Source organism: Paralichthys olivaceus, chromosome 8, assembly GCF_024713975.1.
Source record: "Paralichthys olivaceus isolate ysfri-2021 chromosome 8, ASM2471397v2, whole genome shotgun sequence".
Lineage (NCBI taxonomy): Eukaryota > Metazoa > Chordata > Actinopteri > Pleuronectiformes > Paralichthyidae > Paralichthys > Paralichthys olivaceus.
In genome coordinates, this window is record NC_091100.1 from 19,012,707 (window position 1) to 19,029,427 (window position 16,721).

The 16,721-nt window shown below is 41.6% G+C and overlaps 2 protein-coding genes across 2 annotated transcripts; both read right to left on the minus strand.

The window, feature by feature from the left end:
- Positions 1-259: 259 nt before the first annotated feature.
- dcaf15 (DDB1 and CUL4 associated factor 15) lies at positions 260-7,218 on the minus strand. The gene is made up of 13 exons (XM_020084077.2): positions 6,973-7,218; positions 6,340-6,437; positions 5,423-5,561; positions 5,173-5,279; positions 4,914-5,059; positions 4,674-4,835; positions 3,647-4,261; positions 3,465-3,556; positions 2,763-2,885; positions 2,513-2,595; positions 2,296-2,400; positions 2,069-2,184; positions 260-1,058 (listed from the first exon to the last, which is right to left on the minus strand). Exons 1-13 carry the CDS (start codon positions 7,066-7,068, stop codon positions 1,003-1,005), a joined length of 1,938 nt encoding a protein of 645 aa, XP_019939636.2. The 5' UTR covers positions 7,069-7,218; the 3' UTR covers positions 260-1,002.
- Positions 7,219-7,347: 129 nt separating this feature from the next.
- khsrp (KH-type splicing regulatory protein) lies at positions 7,348-15,723 on the minus strand. Its single transcript, XM_020084076.2, has 18 exons — positions 15,409-15,723; positions 13,972-14,074; positions 13,832-13,885; positions 13,718-13,754; positions 13,547-13,605; positions 13,371-13,442; positions 13,222-13,279; positions 12,147-12,294; positions 11,920-12,018; positions 11,683-11,814; positions 11,475-11,577; positions 10,963-11,087; positions 10,583-10,879; positions 10,361-10,470; positions 10,166-10,254; positions 9,864-10,070; positions 9,118-9,320; positions 7,348-8,237 (listed from the first exon to the last, which is right to left on the minus strand). Exons 1-18 carry the CDS (start codon positions 15,496-15,498, stop codon positions 8,229-8,231), a joined length of 1,995 nt encoding a protein of 664 aa, XP_019939635.1. The 5' UTR covers positions 15,499-15,723; the 3' UTR covers positions 7,348-8,228.
- Positions 15,724-16,721: the final 998 nt, after the last annotated feature.

The window sequence follows — 16,721 nt, forward strand, 5'->3', positions numbered from 1 at the left end:
GAGCTGATACTGTTATTGTGTGTAATTGGTGGAGTGCCCCTTTAAACGGACTAATTTTGAGTGACCTTTTCAAGATTGAGGAAATTAAATTATCAAAAACTACAGTAAAAACTAGACTTTAAGGCAAGCCCCACAATGCACTTTGAACCTGGGGTTTGAATGATCCAAGTAAACAGGATGACAAACAGAAAATCAGCTACTCAAATACAGCCACAAGCATGAGCACTAAATCATTTCAAAACCAAGCACCTACAACAAATCTTTTGAACATTTTATTTTAACAAAATATTCCAACAAAAAATAGTCTTCCAGCACACAGCGTAATGTTCAACAACTGAGCAGGTGACTCCAACAAACCCTCCACTTCCATGACAGAGGTTTAAAAAAAAATGTTTTGCATCAGATGAACTGGTTTCAATTTGTCTCATTTTAAATACTGCAGACTTATGAATGAACAAAGCAAAGTCTAAACTGGTCCAGCTTCTGAATTCAATTCAATGTAGATTCTGTCAGACGTAATAGAAACACTAAATATGCTCTCATGCACACACGCACACATACACATACACACACACACACACTCTCTCTCTCTTATGGTTGCATACGCTCAGTTTGAGACACACATAAAAAAGAAAATTTGAACAACAGTACGTCTTTATGTAAAAAAAAAAAAAAAAACTAAAACAAAAAACTTTAACTTTGTTCAGTCCAGCTCTTAGTTTTGGTGCTTGCAATAATAAAGTACACAATTACAAAAGAAATAAGGAAGCTGCAAAATTAAACACGGATCACCTAAAATAAAAAGAACTTCGGCTTTACAGTATTTTATCTGCAGTGTTCCTGGTTGAGCTTCCATTTGACACGTGTTTTAACTACAAGTTACCAAAGCACTGTGACTTAACATGTGTGCAGTTTCTCTCAGAGTAAGGTCGGGTTGCATACTGACATATAGGCCATGTCGACATTTGTTTCTGTTGCTATGACACTTCTGACCCTCTTCCTTCATAATACAATCCAGGTACATCTGTCGCTGTCTGCCAACACCTGCAGAGACGAGCCTACAAGAAAGCAGACGAGTCAGATTAGAATTTGCATAAACAAACAAACTGAAGAAAATTGTAGGTCATATCCAAACTGGCTGACTGGGCCTTTTTCACAGCAGACATTTTTATATGTTAAATTAAAGACAAAACTGAATTGTAATGATGTTATATATCAAGAACACATTTTCATACAATATCAATAATTATTGTGATAAATATCACATTAATATTTCTGTTAAACACTTGAAGAGGTTTATCAATCATGTGTTACACAACCTCAGTGTACTTATACAATGCATAAGAAATAAATCTCTATATATTGAACCTTTGTTTTATTGCTATTGAGGAAAATCAAATTGTGCTAGCTTTTGCTATGGTTGTATTGCCCAGGTTTTATATAAATAAAGACTGAATTCGATTAAGCTGCTTCAATTTAAGGATCCTGGTATGGTGCATACTGGTTCACTGTCACTTTACTTGGACACTTTCAAACTGTTTTTGATTTAAAAAAATTTTGGATAAAGACAAAAAAGCTTTGGGAGCAGAATCTGTTACAGAGCAAAAGGTGGTGGTGACAGCTCACTAGGTCTGCAGTCTGTGTTGCACTCAGTGTTTTCCATATAGATTTATTTGTGGTCAACACTCCAGTATCAAAATGGACCCCCACTTATTGATTTTATATTTGTTTTTCAAATTAGTAAAATATAGTTTCATTACAAACGACATGCATTGATTCACTCATCTGCTCCTTGCACCACTCTCTCCCTTTCTCCCAACACCGACACACAGCAACACACAAACACATCAACAACGGAAACATCTGTATGATCGAACGGGCTAAAAACAACATCTCAACATGTTTATTTGCATTTAAAGCAAGGAACTGAGAGCACAAATGGTCACAGGAGACACATTAAGGGCACATTTTAGTGTTAGGTGTGAACTTAAAGTTTCCCACTTGTGATCAGGTCTCTCCGACTCGGGTCTGAAATGGACTTGTGTGTGTGAATGTGCGTCTAACTTGCCTTTGTGTAGAGCTTCGTTGGTCATGCGGTTGATGTAGCGAGAGCTGCTCTCAGGAACCAGCCACTTCATCACTGTGTTCACACAGGACTTCCTGTAGGAGCTCCACACACTCCCGCTGAGCGACAAAGAGCAACAGATTTAACACAACAGAACTCAACACAGCTTTAACAACAAACTGGGAGACCAAGAGAAAAGTGTGTGAAGGCAGGTTGCAGAAGATTCTCACCTGGTCTGACCTTTAACCTCTGTGAGGTCACCAACACCCACAGTGCAACACATGCCTGTGTTTAAGTCCCAGCTAACCTGCAGGTTGGAATGGTAGGTGTTTGGCCTGGGAACAGAAACAGTGGCAAACAGACCTGATGATGATTGTTGCTGAAAACAAAGATGAAGAGACAGCAGATAAACAGGAAGTTGGTAGCAGCAGAGAGGGCAATATATACCTGCAGTGCTCCTCATCAGAGTTGGAGAACGCCAGTAACAGCAGACCAATGTTTATCATCACAGTGTTGGTCTCTGGACACACCTGAGCCACAAAAAACACACACCTCGTTTTACAAAATGTCCTGTGTTCAATTGTTTAATTCTGTTTTCACTTCTGCTTTCAATTCTGTTTTGAATATATATGTGAAACAAGTTGGAAAATGTGTGTGAAGTTACTCATGATGGGACTAAGACTGTTCGTGTACTAACCTCTAATATCACAACATCATAGTCACTGAAGGAACAGAACTGTTTGGCCCAGGCAGCATCGTTCCTGATCACCTCATTGATCAGATACTCAAAGTCTAGAGTCAGCTGCTCAACACACACACTCTGACAGAGGGAAAACACAAGTTAGTACTAAGCTGCAAAGGGGATATTGTCTTCTGCAATTACAGTGAAATTTTAAAGGATAATTTTATATCAGAGAAAAATAAAAATAAACTAACTGAACGAAGATTCAGTCACAAATGTTCAAGGCCTGTAAATGCAAACACTGAAAATAAGCTAAAAGTGTTTCGATTTTTAGACGACAATGTACAATATTTATTCAGCCTGGTGTGTAACATTTACAGATGTTCAAAAAATGTACGTACCGGTCCGGTAACAAGTCTTCTAAGTATACTTTTTATTCACAGATAAAACTGCAATTTTCTTTTCCTGAAAATCACTTCTCCTTTTTCTCCAAAAAAGCAGTTTCACCTTACTGCCCCCAAGTACTGATTTCGGAGCAGCGACAGAAAAGGTGATTTCTGGTAGTCTTGCGTTAGCCAGAGCTAGCTAAAATGTCAGCTATTAGGTAATATTTCATGATAGAAAGTACCACAATTAAAATGTCAACCTGCAAGACTTCAGTTTCGATGGGTGGGGCTAGCGTAAAATACTGGAATAAACAATGGCACCAACACCCACCTGTCCATTGTGTGGCCCAGTGACCAGCTGCAGGTTCCGCCCCTTCAGATCAGTCACTGTGAAAGGGAGCTGGACCTTATCATCTTCATAACCTAGAGACAGACACAGAGGACAGAGCCAGTCAGCAGCTTCAGACATGACTCTAAAGGGTCTGCTGTTTAATCACTCATTCTCTGTGTCACCTCCTGTATTCTGCTCTGCTGCCCCTGGCTGGTGGAGGCAGTAGTGCAGATGTGAGTAGTTCACATATCCAGGCTCACAGGGTCCGACCTCCTGGGATGAGGACGGGGTTGGAGGAGATGAAGGTGATGAGGAAGAGGATGCAGGAGACATCACTTGTTCGGGGCACTGATTAAAACTGTGGCGCCCAGTGGATGTTGATGCTTGTGGTAAACTAGTCCGTCTCTCCTCCTCCCTCCTCTCTCTACAATCTCTCTCCTGCTCTCTCCTCCTCTCTCCAGTTAACCCTTTGTCTGCTGGTGTCTGCGCTGCCTCTTTTTCACCCCCATCAGTTTTCCTCTCTTGTTGGCCCTCAGCTTCCTTCGGCCCTGCTCCTCCTCCTCCCTGCGCCCTCCTGAAGAGGTCAGCTGCAAACTCCCGGGCTTTCGCGGCTGCCTGTGACTGGCTGGGAGACGAGGGGATTGGAGCAGGCCTGCTAGGTGGCAGTCGACTTTCGGGAGATTCCTGAGGTAGTGACGAAGGAGAGGCCAAGGAGGTGGAGGACAGAGATGTGGCGGTTTGACTTGACAATGCTGCTCTCTTCGTGTAGAGGATCTGTGATGACTGACCCTGCTTACCTGCAGGAGACATGCGAAGTGATGCTGAATATCTGGACAATGTTATTGACACCCTCTATTAACAAAACACAACCGGAAATGTCCTTTATCCCACAAACTGGACATTTTTTGATGATGAGCAAAAGTAAGGATGTCTAGCTGGTTTGGACCAAATGTAGACCTCTGTCAAACCAGAGCTACTGAAGGTCCAATGTAACTGTAGGTGTTGGTTATTGCAGCAACAATTTCCCTACACAGACGGACAGACCAATCGATCAATGACCCAATCTGACCATTTTCCTGTGACCTATCCAGGTAAGTTTGTAGTCAATCTTAAACAGTTGACAATATTGCATAGTCTGATTACAGGGAGAAGACAGACGTGGACAGAGGAATGTACTGACAGTCCAATTAGTGTGTATGTGTGCATTACCTGAGCAGAGCGAGATGCCGCAGGCCACCAGAGAGTAGCTAGTGTTCAACAGAATCACCTGGTCCTTCTTCAGCTGGAAAGCTGGCTGGAAAGTGGGGAACGGATACACCACCTGGTACCTGCTGTTGAGCACGTAGCCATGCTCGAGACACTCGCCACTCCCTGGAGAGAGACCAAAAGATAGATGAGAGAGATGGAAGCAGCGAGGTGCATTTGTGAAGTACATTCGTATATTTTTACCTGTGCGTATGGTAGTGGCTGAGGGAACTGGGCAGCAGACAGAGCAAGGTTTAGGTGGCGGCATGGAGGCGATGGTGATATAAATATCTCTGTTGTTCTCATCACTCATCATCAAGTTCATCAGAACAGAGCTAGAGCTGCGTGTACTATTGAATGAGAACCACACATGGTTACCATTAACTACACACAGCAACATCATAATCCAGTCTGGAAATGAATCAGCTCCATATGGCTGTTGACCAATGAGTTTATTACTTACTTGAAACCAAAGATGACTATTTTGGAGTGGTCATTTGGCCACTCACACACAGTCAGGTAGAGGTCACTGTAGATTTCCTCGCCCGCAAACAGACGCACATGATGGACCTAAAGACATAAAGCAGATATTCGGGAACGGACAAGATAAGCATATATTCAGCTGAATTATCCACACTCTACTAACTCTTTTTCTCAAAGGAGGATGTGGTAATGAATTTCCATTAGTTAAAACATGCTGAGGATTCCATTACCTGTTTGAGTCTACTATGCAAATTGAACTCCCACCAATAGAGATGGTAGGTATAGAAGGAGAAGTCATCATCTTCTCCGCAGTCGCTGGTGTAGGACAGAACATAGCGGCCACATTTGGTGAAGCCGAGAAAGATGTGTCTGGAACCGAAAAAAGGTGACACAAATGTAATTCCTTTACCAACTTATCACACATGATAAATCCCAACTCAACATGCACTGGTGACGAGCAGGTAAAGAGAATCCAATACACTGCATCAATACTGCAGCTGGTGCTGACCTCATAGAGATAAATTCATAGTTTTCACGTCTGGCAGTCTGCTATGGTCCTTGGAACATAAATGTCATCATCCACCCCTGTCCTCTAGGATGTCCACATGCAACCCAAAATGTGTGAATGCTCTGACTTTACGCGTCGGCTGAGCATGTTCCATGAACAATATATCGGCTCACTAGAATGGAGTGTGGGATCGGGTACACAAGTGTGAAACCCCAGCCTTGTGTGGAACCTCATTTTGGTCTGAATGGAACCGCGGGCATGTACATTTAACCAGAAAAGGAATGCAACTCTCAGCTGAAAGAGGAAGCATTGACAGGGTCATTGAGAATAAAGTTGTTTTAGTCAATGCCATTGTAAAATTGGTTTATCGACACCTGTTAAAATAACCATAACCGCAGTTTCAAAGAGGGATGAACGCAGACATAAGTGAAAAGACAGCAGTGGTAGAGGATCTGAACTCTGTATCAGCAGACACCCTGACCTGAGGTGGAAGTGCATCCCTGTTAGCGATCAGAAGATGATTCCCACACCAATGACCCCATGCTGTTTGAAATGACTTGAGGGCTTAACAAGGTGTAATAGAATACAGTGTGTGGAGTACTGAATCACAACAAACCCATTTAATAAACACGCACTGACCCAGCTCTCAGGAACTCCTCGCTGACGATGTTTTTCAGAGGGACATACACTCGAGGTGGGAGCTTCCTGAAGAGGCGCTGAGAAAACTGACCTGACAGCTGCAGAACAGAGGAGGAAAGAGATGTAGATTGAAACACATGATGTAACATGAAGCACTGAATGTGGGTCAAAGATAAAACACTTGTATTAGTGGAATAGCTTTTTCACAGGTGGTGTTTCTGGATCAAGGGAGATTCAGCTTCACATCAGAGTATATGAGCGTGAGCACACACACAGTAGATCGGCTGTCTGTGAGCTAAAGAGGTGAACTCACTGAGTTACTGCTGCGGGTTAGCAGAAGCTAACGCCGACTGAGCTTTAACGTTAACATAAAACAGGTATTTACCATTGGCTTTAATGGTTAGCATGCTAGATAAATTATCTTAAGATGCCAAATGAAGACAAATGGCGAGAAACGCAGTTCAAACTAGAGACACGCGCTGTGTTCATAGTTTGGAGCATTAGCTAATTATCAACCTTCTAGCCTTTAGCTGTTAGTTAGCCGTAAGCTAGCCTCCTCCTGGAAACCAGGCGGCTTTCATCGCCGTGCTCCCACATTGTGAACCACAATCCTCTCGGTCCCCTCGGGCCTACCTTCCCCCGCATGAGAAGCTTCACGACGTGCTCTTTGCGTTTTCTTTGAGCCTTCTGTTTGCCGTCGTCTTTCTCTGATTTCGAGCTGGGCGCCATCTCCTTCCCAACAGTTGTCCCTCGTTGCAGCGGAGCAGCGTCCTGATTGGTCCGCAGGCAGCACGAGACGAGCCTCACTCGCCGGCGGACACATCGATCAAAACAAAGCTGTGATGCGCCAGAGGCGACATCCTGCAGGAGACCCCCACTCTAAAGACCCCACTGACGTCACTGAGACACCTCCAGCAGCAGGGACACACCGTGAACCAACACATGTTTTCAGACTTTAGATCGATCATCCACGGTGAGACACAAACACACTACTGGTGGAGACAACACTTGCAATTTGAATGTTTTTATTTTAAGTTTTTAAAAACAAGTTGTAAAAAATAACAAAACAAAAACAGAACACAACAACAGAAACTACCGGAGAGGGAAAAAAAAAAAAATCTTCCAACAATAATGTTGTCGAAATCAAACAGAGGGCAGTCAAACACACAAACACATACATGCACACACACAACTGACCCACATCCATATGTAGGACAGTTGGTGCTTATTACAGCCACACGTTTTCTGTTCAGTAGCATACACTGTATACAGACACACACAACCCCTGTGAGGAAAATAATTACAACAAATAAATTTAAAATAAGAGATCTTTGTGGCAGGAAAAATACACCTGCAACTTAAACACTGGGAATGTTAAAAAAAAAAAAAGAAAAAAAAATGTGAAGAAAAACATATCAAGAATTAAAAAAAAAAAAAAAAAGACCATAAATTTGCGACTGTTTTTTTCCTACAAACACAATTTTTGAATATATTCAAAATACTGCTTGACAGTTTTTACCCTCAAGAAATAGAAGGGGAAAACCAGTAAAATGTGAGATGCTGTTGTGCTAGTTTACAAGAAAATGCTCATTATTTCACATTAAAAGAAAAAAAGAATCTATCAGATGTATTACAAGGTGTGGGTGAGGTGAAAGGGCAAATTTAATAGTCCCAAGTAGTGCTTTGATCAACGCATGGGCAAAATGAGTTCCCTTTTTCCTTTCTTCAAATTTGACTTTTTAAAAAACAAACAAGGTTTGAAATAAAAAATGTCAGGGTGGATGAGTAAACTATGGTCTTGTCTTATTAAATCCAAAAGGGAGACCTCTTGACAGGAAAAACAAAGTCCAGAGAACCATCGCAACCGTCCAACGGACCAAACCACTTGTTTACTGGGCCTGAAAAGACAGGAGACACACCACAGATTATTAAATCAATCTTTGCTCTGAGAAGGAATTCTTACCATTGTAAGCAATATGTATATAAATACAGTTTTATGCAGAATCAATAATCAACACTTACCACATGTCAAATCATGCTAAAAATAGATGTTCGCAGCTGCTGAAGTGATATTAATCTGCTTGCTCACTACCAGGTCTAGATCTAACCTAATTCTACCAGTGTCAAGTCAAATCTGTGTGGCAAAACTCCAAAAAAGGACAATTAAAATTAATGTGGGCTTTTTGTCTTCTCTTCATGTTACAGGTATTAATCATTAGCCGTTGAAATGTTTAACCGTGAGTAAGAATTCTGACTGATTAACAACAATAATCCTACAGTATAGTAATCAGTTGCAATTTCTGTATAAAAACCAGTAGACAGGTTTTTGAAGGTGTTTGTTACTGTGCTGTCTGTGCTGGCGAAGTTCATGGCTGTTTTTGTTAATCTGTTTATACTTAAAATTCAAGTTGAATATTTTTTACGAAGGCCTACTAATCTGCTTTATTCAGTTTTTCTCTGTTAACAGAGGTGTTGCAGTTGTGTGAAATTTAAATGTTCTATTGTTTATGTTGCTGTTCATAGTAATCTTGTCAGTTGATAAGGATCTGACATCAGTGAGAAAATGAGGGGGAAAATAATGCAGATTAACACCTTTAATGGCTGTCACAGTATTTCATTCTAGAGACGAGAAGGCAGAGAAACAGTTTGAAAATCATTCTATGAAATGGGTATTGAATATTTTGGCCAGTAGGTACATTTTAGACAGGTAATTTTTTAAGCTCTCTTGACCTTGGTATTTACATAATTGTTTTTCAACACTGATTATGCATACAGTACCTGTTGTCCCTGCTGTTGACCTGCCTGTCCAGGTGCCTGCCCTGCCTGTCCATAATAGGCAGCCTGCTGTCTGTAGTACTCAGCCCAGGCTGCACTGTAGTCCTGCTGGCCTCCAGCTGCAGCTCCTCCTCCTGCACCTGCCGCTGCTGCCGCTGCTGGGGCAGCAGCTGGAGCAGCTGCCGCTGCTCCTCCAGCTGACTGAGCTGGAAAAATACCACATAAACAGTGTGTTATTTTATAGAATAATAAGTAATTAATTACCTTTGCCAAGGCGCTTGTGTTTTGGTCTGTATTTGTTTGTTATCTGTCTGTTGGTTAATTATCAGGATTACATTAACACTCCTAGACAGATTACCATAAAACTAATATTTATAAGTGTGTGAAATTTAAGATAATATAAGATAAAATAAGATTTATTAGTCCCACAATTGGGAAATTTGCAATATTACAGCAGCAAGAGTCACATATAGACATCAGTAAGCAATAAGTAACACGCAGTACTTACATGTAAGGATAATACTTAAGTGTAAGGAAATATAAAGAAATATATATTTAGGTAGGGATAAGTGAGTTTAAAATGTGGTTTCACAAGGGACCTGTTGTGCCTTGACAGAGGTATACACCCCTCCCTAAAAATAGGGATTGTCACTTAAAGGAATAGCAATATTTATATTTAGTATGAATTCTAGTCTCAAGTGTCACACAAAACACATCCAGACAGAACTTTTTTAGTATGTCTCACTTACTCATGCCCATCTTCTTGTAGTACTCCTCCCAAGCCTTGGTGTAGTCTGGCTGACCTCCTGGGGCCTGTGCTCCTTGGCTCTGGTCTCCCGGGGCAGCTGCAGGGGCAGCTCCTGGAGCCTGGCCTGGCATAGCACCCCCTGGCTGCTGGCCATAATATTGTGCATAGTATGCTGCCCATGCTGCATTTGGGTCTGCTGCTGCCTTATCTAAAAATAAATGATGTAATGAATCAAAAATAAGCTTTTGTGTTTACGTATAGAAACAACGTTGTGAATGGAAGAGCATAAAATGTGTTACTGACTGGGGTCATGTGGGCCTGGGGCTTGCCATTGCTGATAGTTATTTCCCCAACCCTGAGGACAGTACTGGGGACCACCAGGTGAAGCTCCACTACAGAGAGGGATATAAGAGATTAAGAACATGAACTGCTTCTATATATTACTCTAAGATGACAGAAAATCAACCACACAATGAGCTGTTTGTGGGTTTTACTTACTGGGGAGCACCACCAGGAGGCCCTGCATTATATGGATTGGGGTTATAGGGACCCATCGGACCCCCTGGGCCTCCTGGACCAGGACTACCACCCACTGGACACAATGGAGCCTGGCAAAAAATAGAAAGAAGCCAATTTAATAATCAGCTACGTGGCCATTGTTCTTTGTGTAGCTTATATGAGCTGTGGTTTATATCTACTATGAGTGCAACTTAGACAAACCTCTATCTTCTCTTCTATGAGCTGCTTCGCATGGTCAATCTGTTGTGGGGATCCTCGGATGGTGAACAATTTGAAGTTTGGGTCACCGTTTGGCGGTGGCTGACGAGATATTTCCACAAATGCACCAGTCTGTTGGTTGATGGACTTGACGTTCTCCCCTCCTCGGCCAATGACAAGCCCACATTTGTGAGCTGGAATAGAGAAGGTCATCTCTCCACCAGGAGGACCCCAGTTACCCTGGCCTCTACCCCGCCCACGACCACCAGGCGGCATACCTGCACCAGGACCTGGGGGGCCCTGTGGAAGCAACAGAAATTCTTTTGTCATCAACACAGACATCAAGAGCAAAACTTAGGAGACATCATGGTCTCTGTACCTACCCCCTGCCCACCCTCCTCTCTGGCACGAATGCTCTGTAGCAGGTCAGTGATGACTGAAGCAGCATGCTGACACTGATCAGGTGGACCCATAATATGGGCAATTTTTTCAGGACCCGTACCATCATCTGTAAGGAAAGACAAGGATTGATCAATGAGGGCTTATAATGGAAAAAACAAAAAGGTCAAGGGTTAAAGAGTTTATATCAAAACCTTACAAAATATGCATTTTTGAAAACATTTCAGTTAAATTTCAATTATATTGAACCATATTTCTTCATAACTGCTGATAGCAGCTGTAACACTAAGTAGCGACAGACATAATGGCACAACAAGGATTGTTACAATAAGCTAAATAGAAGAAAATTAAACTACGAATGACAAAATGAATGGACAAGCATTGAGATTTCTATGGTTTTGCCTTAAACTTAGTCTTTGTTTTAGTTAAAGCAGTATTATTACTATTATTGGTCATTAACTTGTGACATGTAATAAAAAGTGTTCGGCAAGTTCACCTGGTTTAAACTGTATCTTCACTCCAGCATCACCCTGGATCTTCTTTATCATCTCCCCATTTCGACCAATCACAACCCCCACAGAGTGGCGGGGCACGGCTATCTGTAGAATTACGAAAGAGAAAATTTCATGACTGCTCAAACCTGCTGAGTCCTAACTATGTTAACCATGCACCATACTGTGCTTTTGATATGCAACATTACGTACCTCGATGCCACCGCCGCCACCACCACCACCTCCTCCGCCACCGCCTCCCATCCTCGATCCGTATTCACTTCTCTCTCCAAAACCAGCGTGATCCCTCTCTCGTAGAATCTCATTGACCATCTCTTTTGCTTGCTACAAAAAAAATCAAGGAAAACAGGGTGAAATGTAAGAAATGACAAAAACTAACTCTAAGCATTTTCCTCTTTACCACAACTTTCTCCTAAGTGCACAGCGTACCTGCACTTTGTAGGGGTCTCCAATGATGCGTAGCGGTTTGTCTACATTTGGTGGCTGGGATCCATCTTGAATAAGTATCATTTTAACTCCAGCTCGCTCCTAGGGATTTGTAGGAGTGATGTGTTACATTGAATATAGACACATGCCAAAGTAACTTAATGTCTCTTTTAACAGTTAATACTTTTCACCATTTATACAAAAGAAACAAGATGCCCTCTGATTCTCACCTGTAGCTGTCTGATGGTCTCTCCTCCTTTGCCTATGATGAGGCCAGCCTTGCCGGCAGGGATGATCATCTCCTGCATCGAACCTGCCTGCCCATTGGTCGACTCATGACCCCTGGACACTATGTCGTCTATGAGTGCCTTGGCTCTCCTGAAGGCAAATTAAGTTTAAAAAAAAAAGGGGGGGGGGGGGGGCACTGATGTGATTAAAGAAAACAAACTCAATACGGAATACAAGCAATTGAGTGAATAGGTCACTATATTCTGACTCAAATATGAAGTGTGAGCAGCTTCAACTGCACATACAGTATGCCATAGTCTTGGACAGCTGCAATAATAAGAACTGCTGACTTGGGCCTCTGTCATGTAACAGTGCATTATCAGATCAAGGGAAACTTCAAAGGGATAGTTTACCCAGAAATGAAAATTCACTCATGATCTACTTACCACTATGCTGAAGCACTTCACCCACCCCACCATCAGCAAAGTGGTGAGTGGATTATGAGTGAATTTTCATTTGCGGGTAAATTATCCCTTTAAGAGATTAATGCAGTTACAGGATAATTTGAATATTTTACCCATTTGTTCACACTCAAACTTGTGGCTGTCTGTTTTGAGTCTCTTTGGGCACTTTCAAGGTCACACCTTGCCTAAAGATGAGGGTGTAGCTCTGTAGTCAATAACTCCAACTAATATTAATGATTATTCTTAGACACCACAAACATTTCATTTTTTGTTTGGTTGTGCGTGTTGTGGTAACAACTCTTGTACCCTCAAATGAGCTTTTATGTCTTTTAACCTCCACTGAGTTCCACATATCTTATATCTATTTATGGGCAGTAAGGACTATAGTCATGGTTTAACTTAGGTAATCTTAGTAAACAGTATCTTTTATACTGCCTCATCAAGAGAAAGTGCTCCATTTGAGGTCAAACTCTGTAAGAAATGTCCCAGGTGTGTAAGTCTTTTCCATTACACAACTAAACAGCTCCCCAGAAACTAAACTCTGTCTTTGAGAGTTGAGTGATGTAGTTGGCATTACAAATTATTTTACCCATGAATATGAACACCAACTTACCCTATGGCATCTGGTGATCCTGTCAGAGAAACAGTTCTTTCTGAAAGTCCTGCACTGTCTGTGAATTAATATCAAAATATGTGTCAATCCAAGAGCAGTGGGAGAACCCATTATGTTGATTCAGCAAATACAGGGAAAGCATAGCTCACCATGAGCAATCTGGACCTTGCAGCCAGAGTCCTGTTGTATTTTGTTGATCTGTTCACCTCCTCGACCAATGACTTTCAGGACAACAGCAAGTACATTTAGATTTTAGTTTGAACATGTGTAACAATTATGAGGACAGTGATTGTATGGTATAGAAATAGTATGAAAGTTTACTCACTGAGGCCGACCATGGCGTCAGGCACGTTGCACTCTTCAGTCATTGTAGAGGGCCTGACACTAAAGAAAGTTGAAAGAAATATTGTAATATAAGAAAAGGATCTTGAATCTGTCATGACCATAATCTACGAAAGTGTTTATGTAAAAGAAAAAACTAAAATAATTCCTATACCTTTGTTGGGACAGAGCAGCGAGCTGAGCTCCAATAGCTGTAAGAGAAGTACAACTCGTGAGTGGTTGGAAACTGAGCCGAGCATGTTAGTAATAGGATCAACATTCAACTTACACAATGCAGAATCTCTTTCACTCTGTGATGCTACCTTCTTGGCATCTGGTTCATCTAGGGGAATGAAAAACAAAAAGGTGAGTATCACATCATTTACAAACAAATGCCAACTATTGTGTCTTTTGGTGATCATTTTTAACCTGCTTCTTCCAAGGATCGTTTCTGTGGTGTGAATGGATAACTCTCAGCTCCTCCGTTGTTGCTCCCTGAGGGGACACCGTCTCCACCGATTTTAGCTGCAATCTACAAAGAGGGGAACACTGGATCAAGCCTCTGCAACACACCCTGCAATACCAAGGACTTTCAGGGATGCACGTTTTGGTTTAAGTTTTTCCACTATCGCCATGAGCAGTAAGTGAGCATCTAAACCATAAACTGTTATTGTGATCATTGCAACTAAAGGACAGCTCTAATGAAACACCAGATTCACTTAATCATGAGTCAAACCCATTACTAACTGATGGGGTCAGCGGGTTACCTAAGCTTGAGGACTAAAAATGCATAATTAGGGGTATGCAGTTTGAAAGATCTGGGTATTTATCAGGCAGGGAGGATTTAACTAAAAATGGAAGGAGTAAGTACTATGGGAATAGTGCCAAGTATCGAAGAAAATGTAAGAGCCAGTACTTTTGGAGCTTGACTCATGCTAGGGAATAAAAGTTATGAAATCTGTCTCTTCTACACGAAATGTAACCATTAATTTTATTTAATCTTTCAGAAGTACTTAAAATTTAACCACAGGGAAATACAATACTTACTTGCGGGTCGGGATTCAATGTGCAAGTTTCTAGTTAGTGATGTCTATTTAAAGATTGTTAAATGTCTTCCTTCATTGTTATGTTGCGATGAACTTAATATATTTGGGTTGGAAGCTGCTCTTCAAACAGGCTATTGATTAAAGTGCGAGCCGTATTGAACACCATAATAAACTAATGAAGTGATAAGACCAAGACAAAACGATAAGTTGCCACCATGACCTCGTTTACTTCATACAAAGACGTGTAATGTGCTGCAGCTCCACACTCTGGCCTCTGGCTATAAAGAATTAGCCACTGTGTGTTGAACTACTAATTACTAAATAACCTCATTCTTTTGTTCAGTTGTAGCTGGAAATCGCCACAATACAATCAAATTACATTACTTTAAGACAAAAACCAATCGCATCCATTGCCTTTTGTTTGTGAATCGCAACTAAAACGAGGTTGCATAGACGAGGAGGACGAAACTTCGTGATGTGGTTACCGTAAACCTCAACTAACCTCGCTAACTTAGCTAGGAGCTAGCCCCATTTAACTTAGCTCAAAATATCCTGGAGGCTGTATTGGTTCTGACTGTAGGAAATAGCGACCTACAGTGTTGCCGCGGCTCGCTCCGGCCCGCAAACCTTTCTCGATTCACCCCTCAACCCGGCGGGAGTTTTAGACAAACAACTGGCATTGCTGTTAGCTACCTAGCTCGCTCGCTAGCTAGCTATTCCGGCACGGCTAACGTCACGGGTGATTAAGCTAGCTGCTGTGTCCCGGCAGCTAACTAGCTCCTCGGTGCCGTCCCCTCTCGGAGCGCCGCTCGGTGGTTACCTGTCTGGCTCTTTGTACAGCGTCAGCAAAAGCATCATTTTTCATCCCAGCATTGACTCCGTTCGTCGGCACACCGCCGTATTCAGACATGCTGCTCACAAGGGGCAATCAGACACACAGGGGGCAGGCTGGATGGCTGCGGCCGGGTCGAGCTGCGCAGAAGCGGGAAGGCTACACAGGAGCGTAGGAGGAGGGGGGGCACCAATATAAGAGACGCGGGACCACGCCGGCAAAGTTCACGGCTTAAATCCAACCAATCAATCCCGCTACCTCCGTCCACCCGGGTTTTCTTCCTCCTCTTCTTCTCTGTACGGGGGTGGATGGGCGGCCAACGTGACGACGGTTAAACACCTCCACCCCCTGGACTGGATGGTAAACTACACACCGTGGAGGACTATTGTTTTATTTATCATGACACTTCATATTTACTAGGTAATGAGGTCGACCATATTTATTCTATTATTTTGTATTCTAGTTATAGTGACTTCAGCAATGGAGACAATGTTGTATGAAACAGATATATATATATTTAGATTTGTTAAGAATGTAAAGAAAAATACCTTTTTCTTTTTACTACTCTAATCTACATTTGCTTAATCACAGGAACTCCACTCATTCTTTACATATTTAATCATCACAGTTAAATAATAAAATGTGTTATTTTAGTTTAAAAAAACGATGTGTTTATTAGTTTCAATGAGTTGACATTCAATTTCTATCATTACCACAGTTTACAAGAAATAATCTAATTTTTGCTAATTATTCAAATGACAATGAAAGTTAATATTCACTCAATTATTCTAATGTATACATTGTCCTTTTTTAAAGTCTTCATATATGTTTAATGGAAAGCTTGACTGTAACCGGTCCTAACCTGGTTTCATCTCACCTGCTATGCAACTTCAAGAGTTAGTGATGTCTTGGAATTTACAAAGTGGAAATGTACCAGTTAAACACTGCATCTACAAATAAGAGCTAAACTATGAATTAATGTCCAGGAAACTTCTGGCAAGATCCATTATAAAACATTGCCAAAACCATCTTGTTAATAATATTTGTTGGAAAGATTTAAGTCTGTTATATTTTATTAGATCTTTATTTGCTTATTTACGGCACAGCTAGAGCTACATGGTCAACCTTTAAAGAATGGACGAACCATAACATGTTTAATATCAATGTAACAGTAGCTCACAGTTTATCAGGTGCTGCTGCACTGAAACTAATGGCAACAGGGCTGAACAAAGTGGCTGTCTATTAGTACTTTTGAGGAGCGGAGGAGGTGATTCATAACCTGGTATTAGTGCAGTGATCTT

What these genes read in the sequence shown, in the direction of transcription:
- dcaf15 (XM_020084077.2), bottom strand. Translation starts at nt 7,068, where the DNA reads ATGGCGCCCAGCTCGAAATCAGAGAAAGACGACGGCAAACAGAAGGCT. An exon ending in ATGATGTTGTGATATTAGAG is followed by an intron (nt 2,596 to 2,762) that starts GTTAGTACACGA and finishes TTTGTGGCTCAG; the next exon opens with GTGTGTCCAGAGACCAACAC. An exon ending in GAGGTTAAAGGTCAGACCAG is followed by an intron (nt 2,185 to 2,295) that starts GTGAGAATCTTC and finishes TTTGTCGCTCAG; the next exon opens with CGGGAGTGTGTGGAGCTCCT.
- khsrp (XM_020084076.2), bottom strand. Translation starts at nt 15,498, where the DNA reads ATGTCTGAATACGGCGGTGTGCCGACGAACGGAGTCAATGCTGGGATG. An exon ending in AGACCATCAGACAGCTACAG is followed by an intron (nt 12,019 to 12,146) that starts GTGAGAATCAGA and finishes ACAAATCCCTAG; the next exon opens with GAGCGAGCTGGAGTTAAAAT. An exon ending in CCCAGGCCCACATGACCCCA is followed by an intron (nt 10,071 to 10,165) that starts GTCAGTAACACA and finishes ATTTATTTTTAG; the next exon opens with ATAAGGCAGCAGCAGACCCA.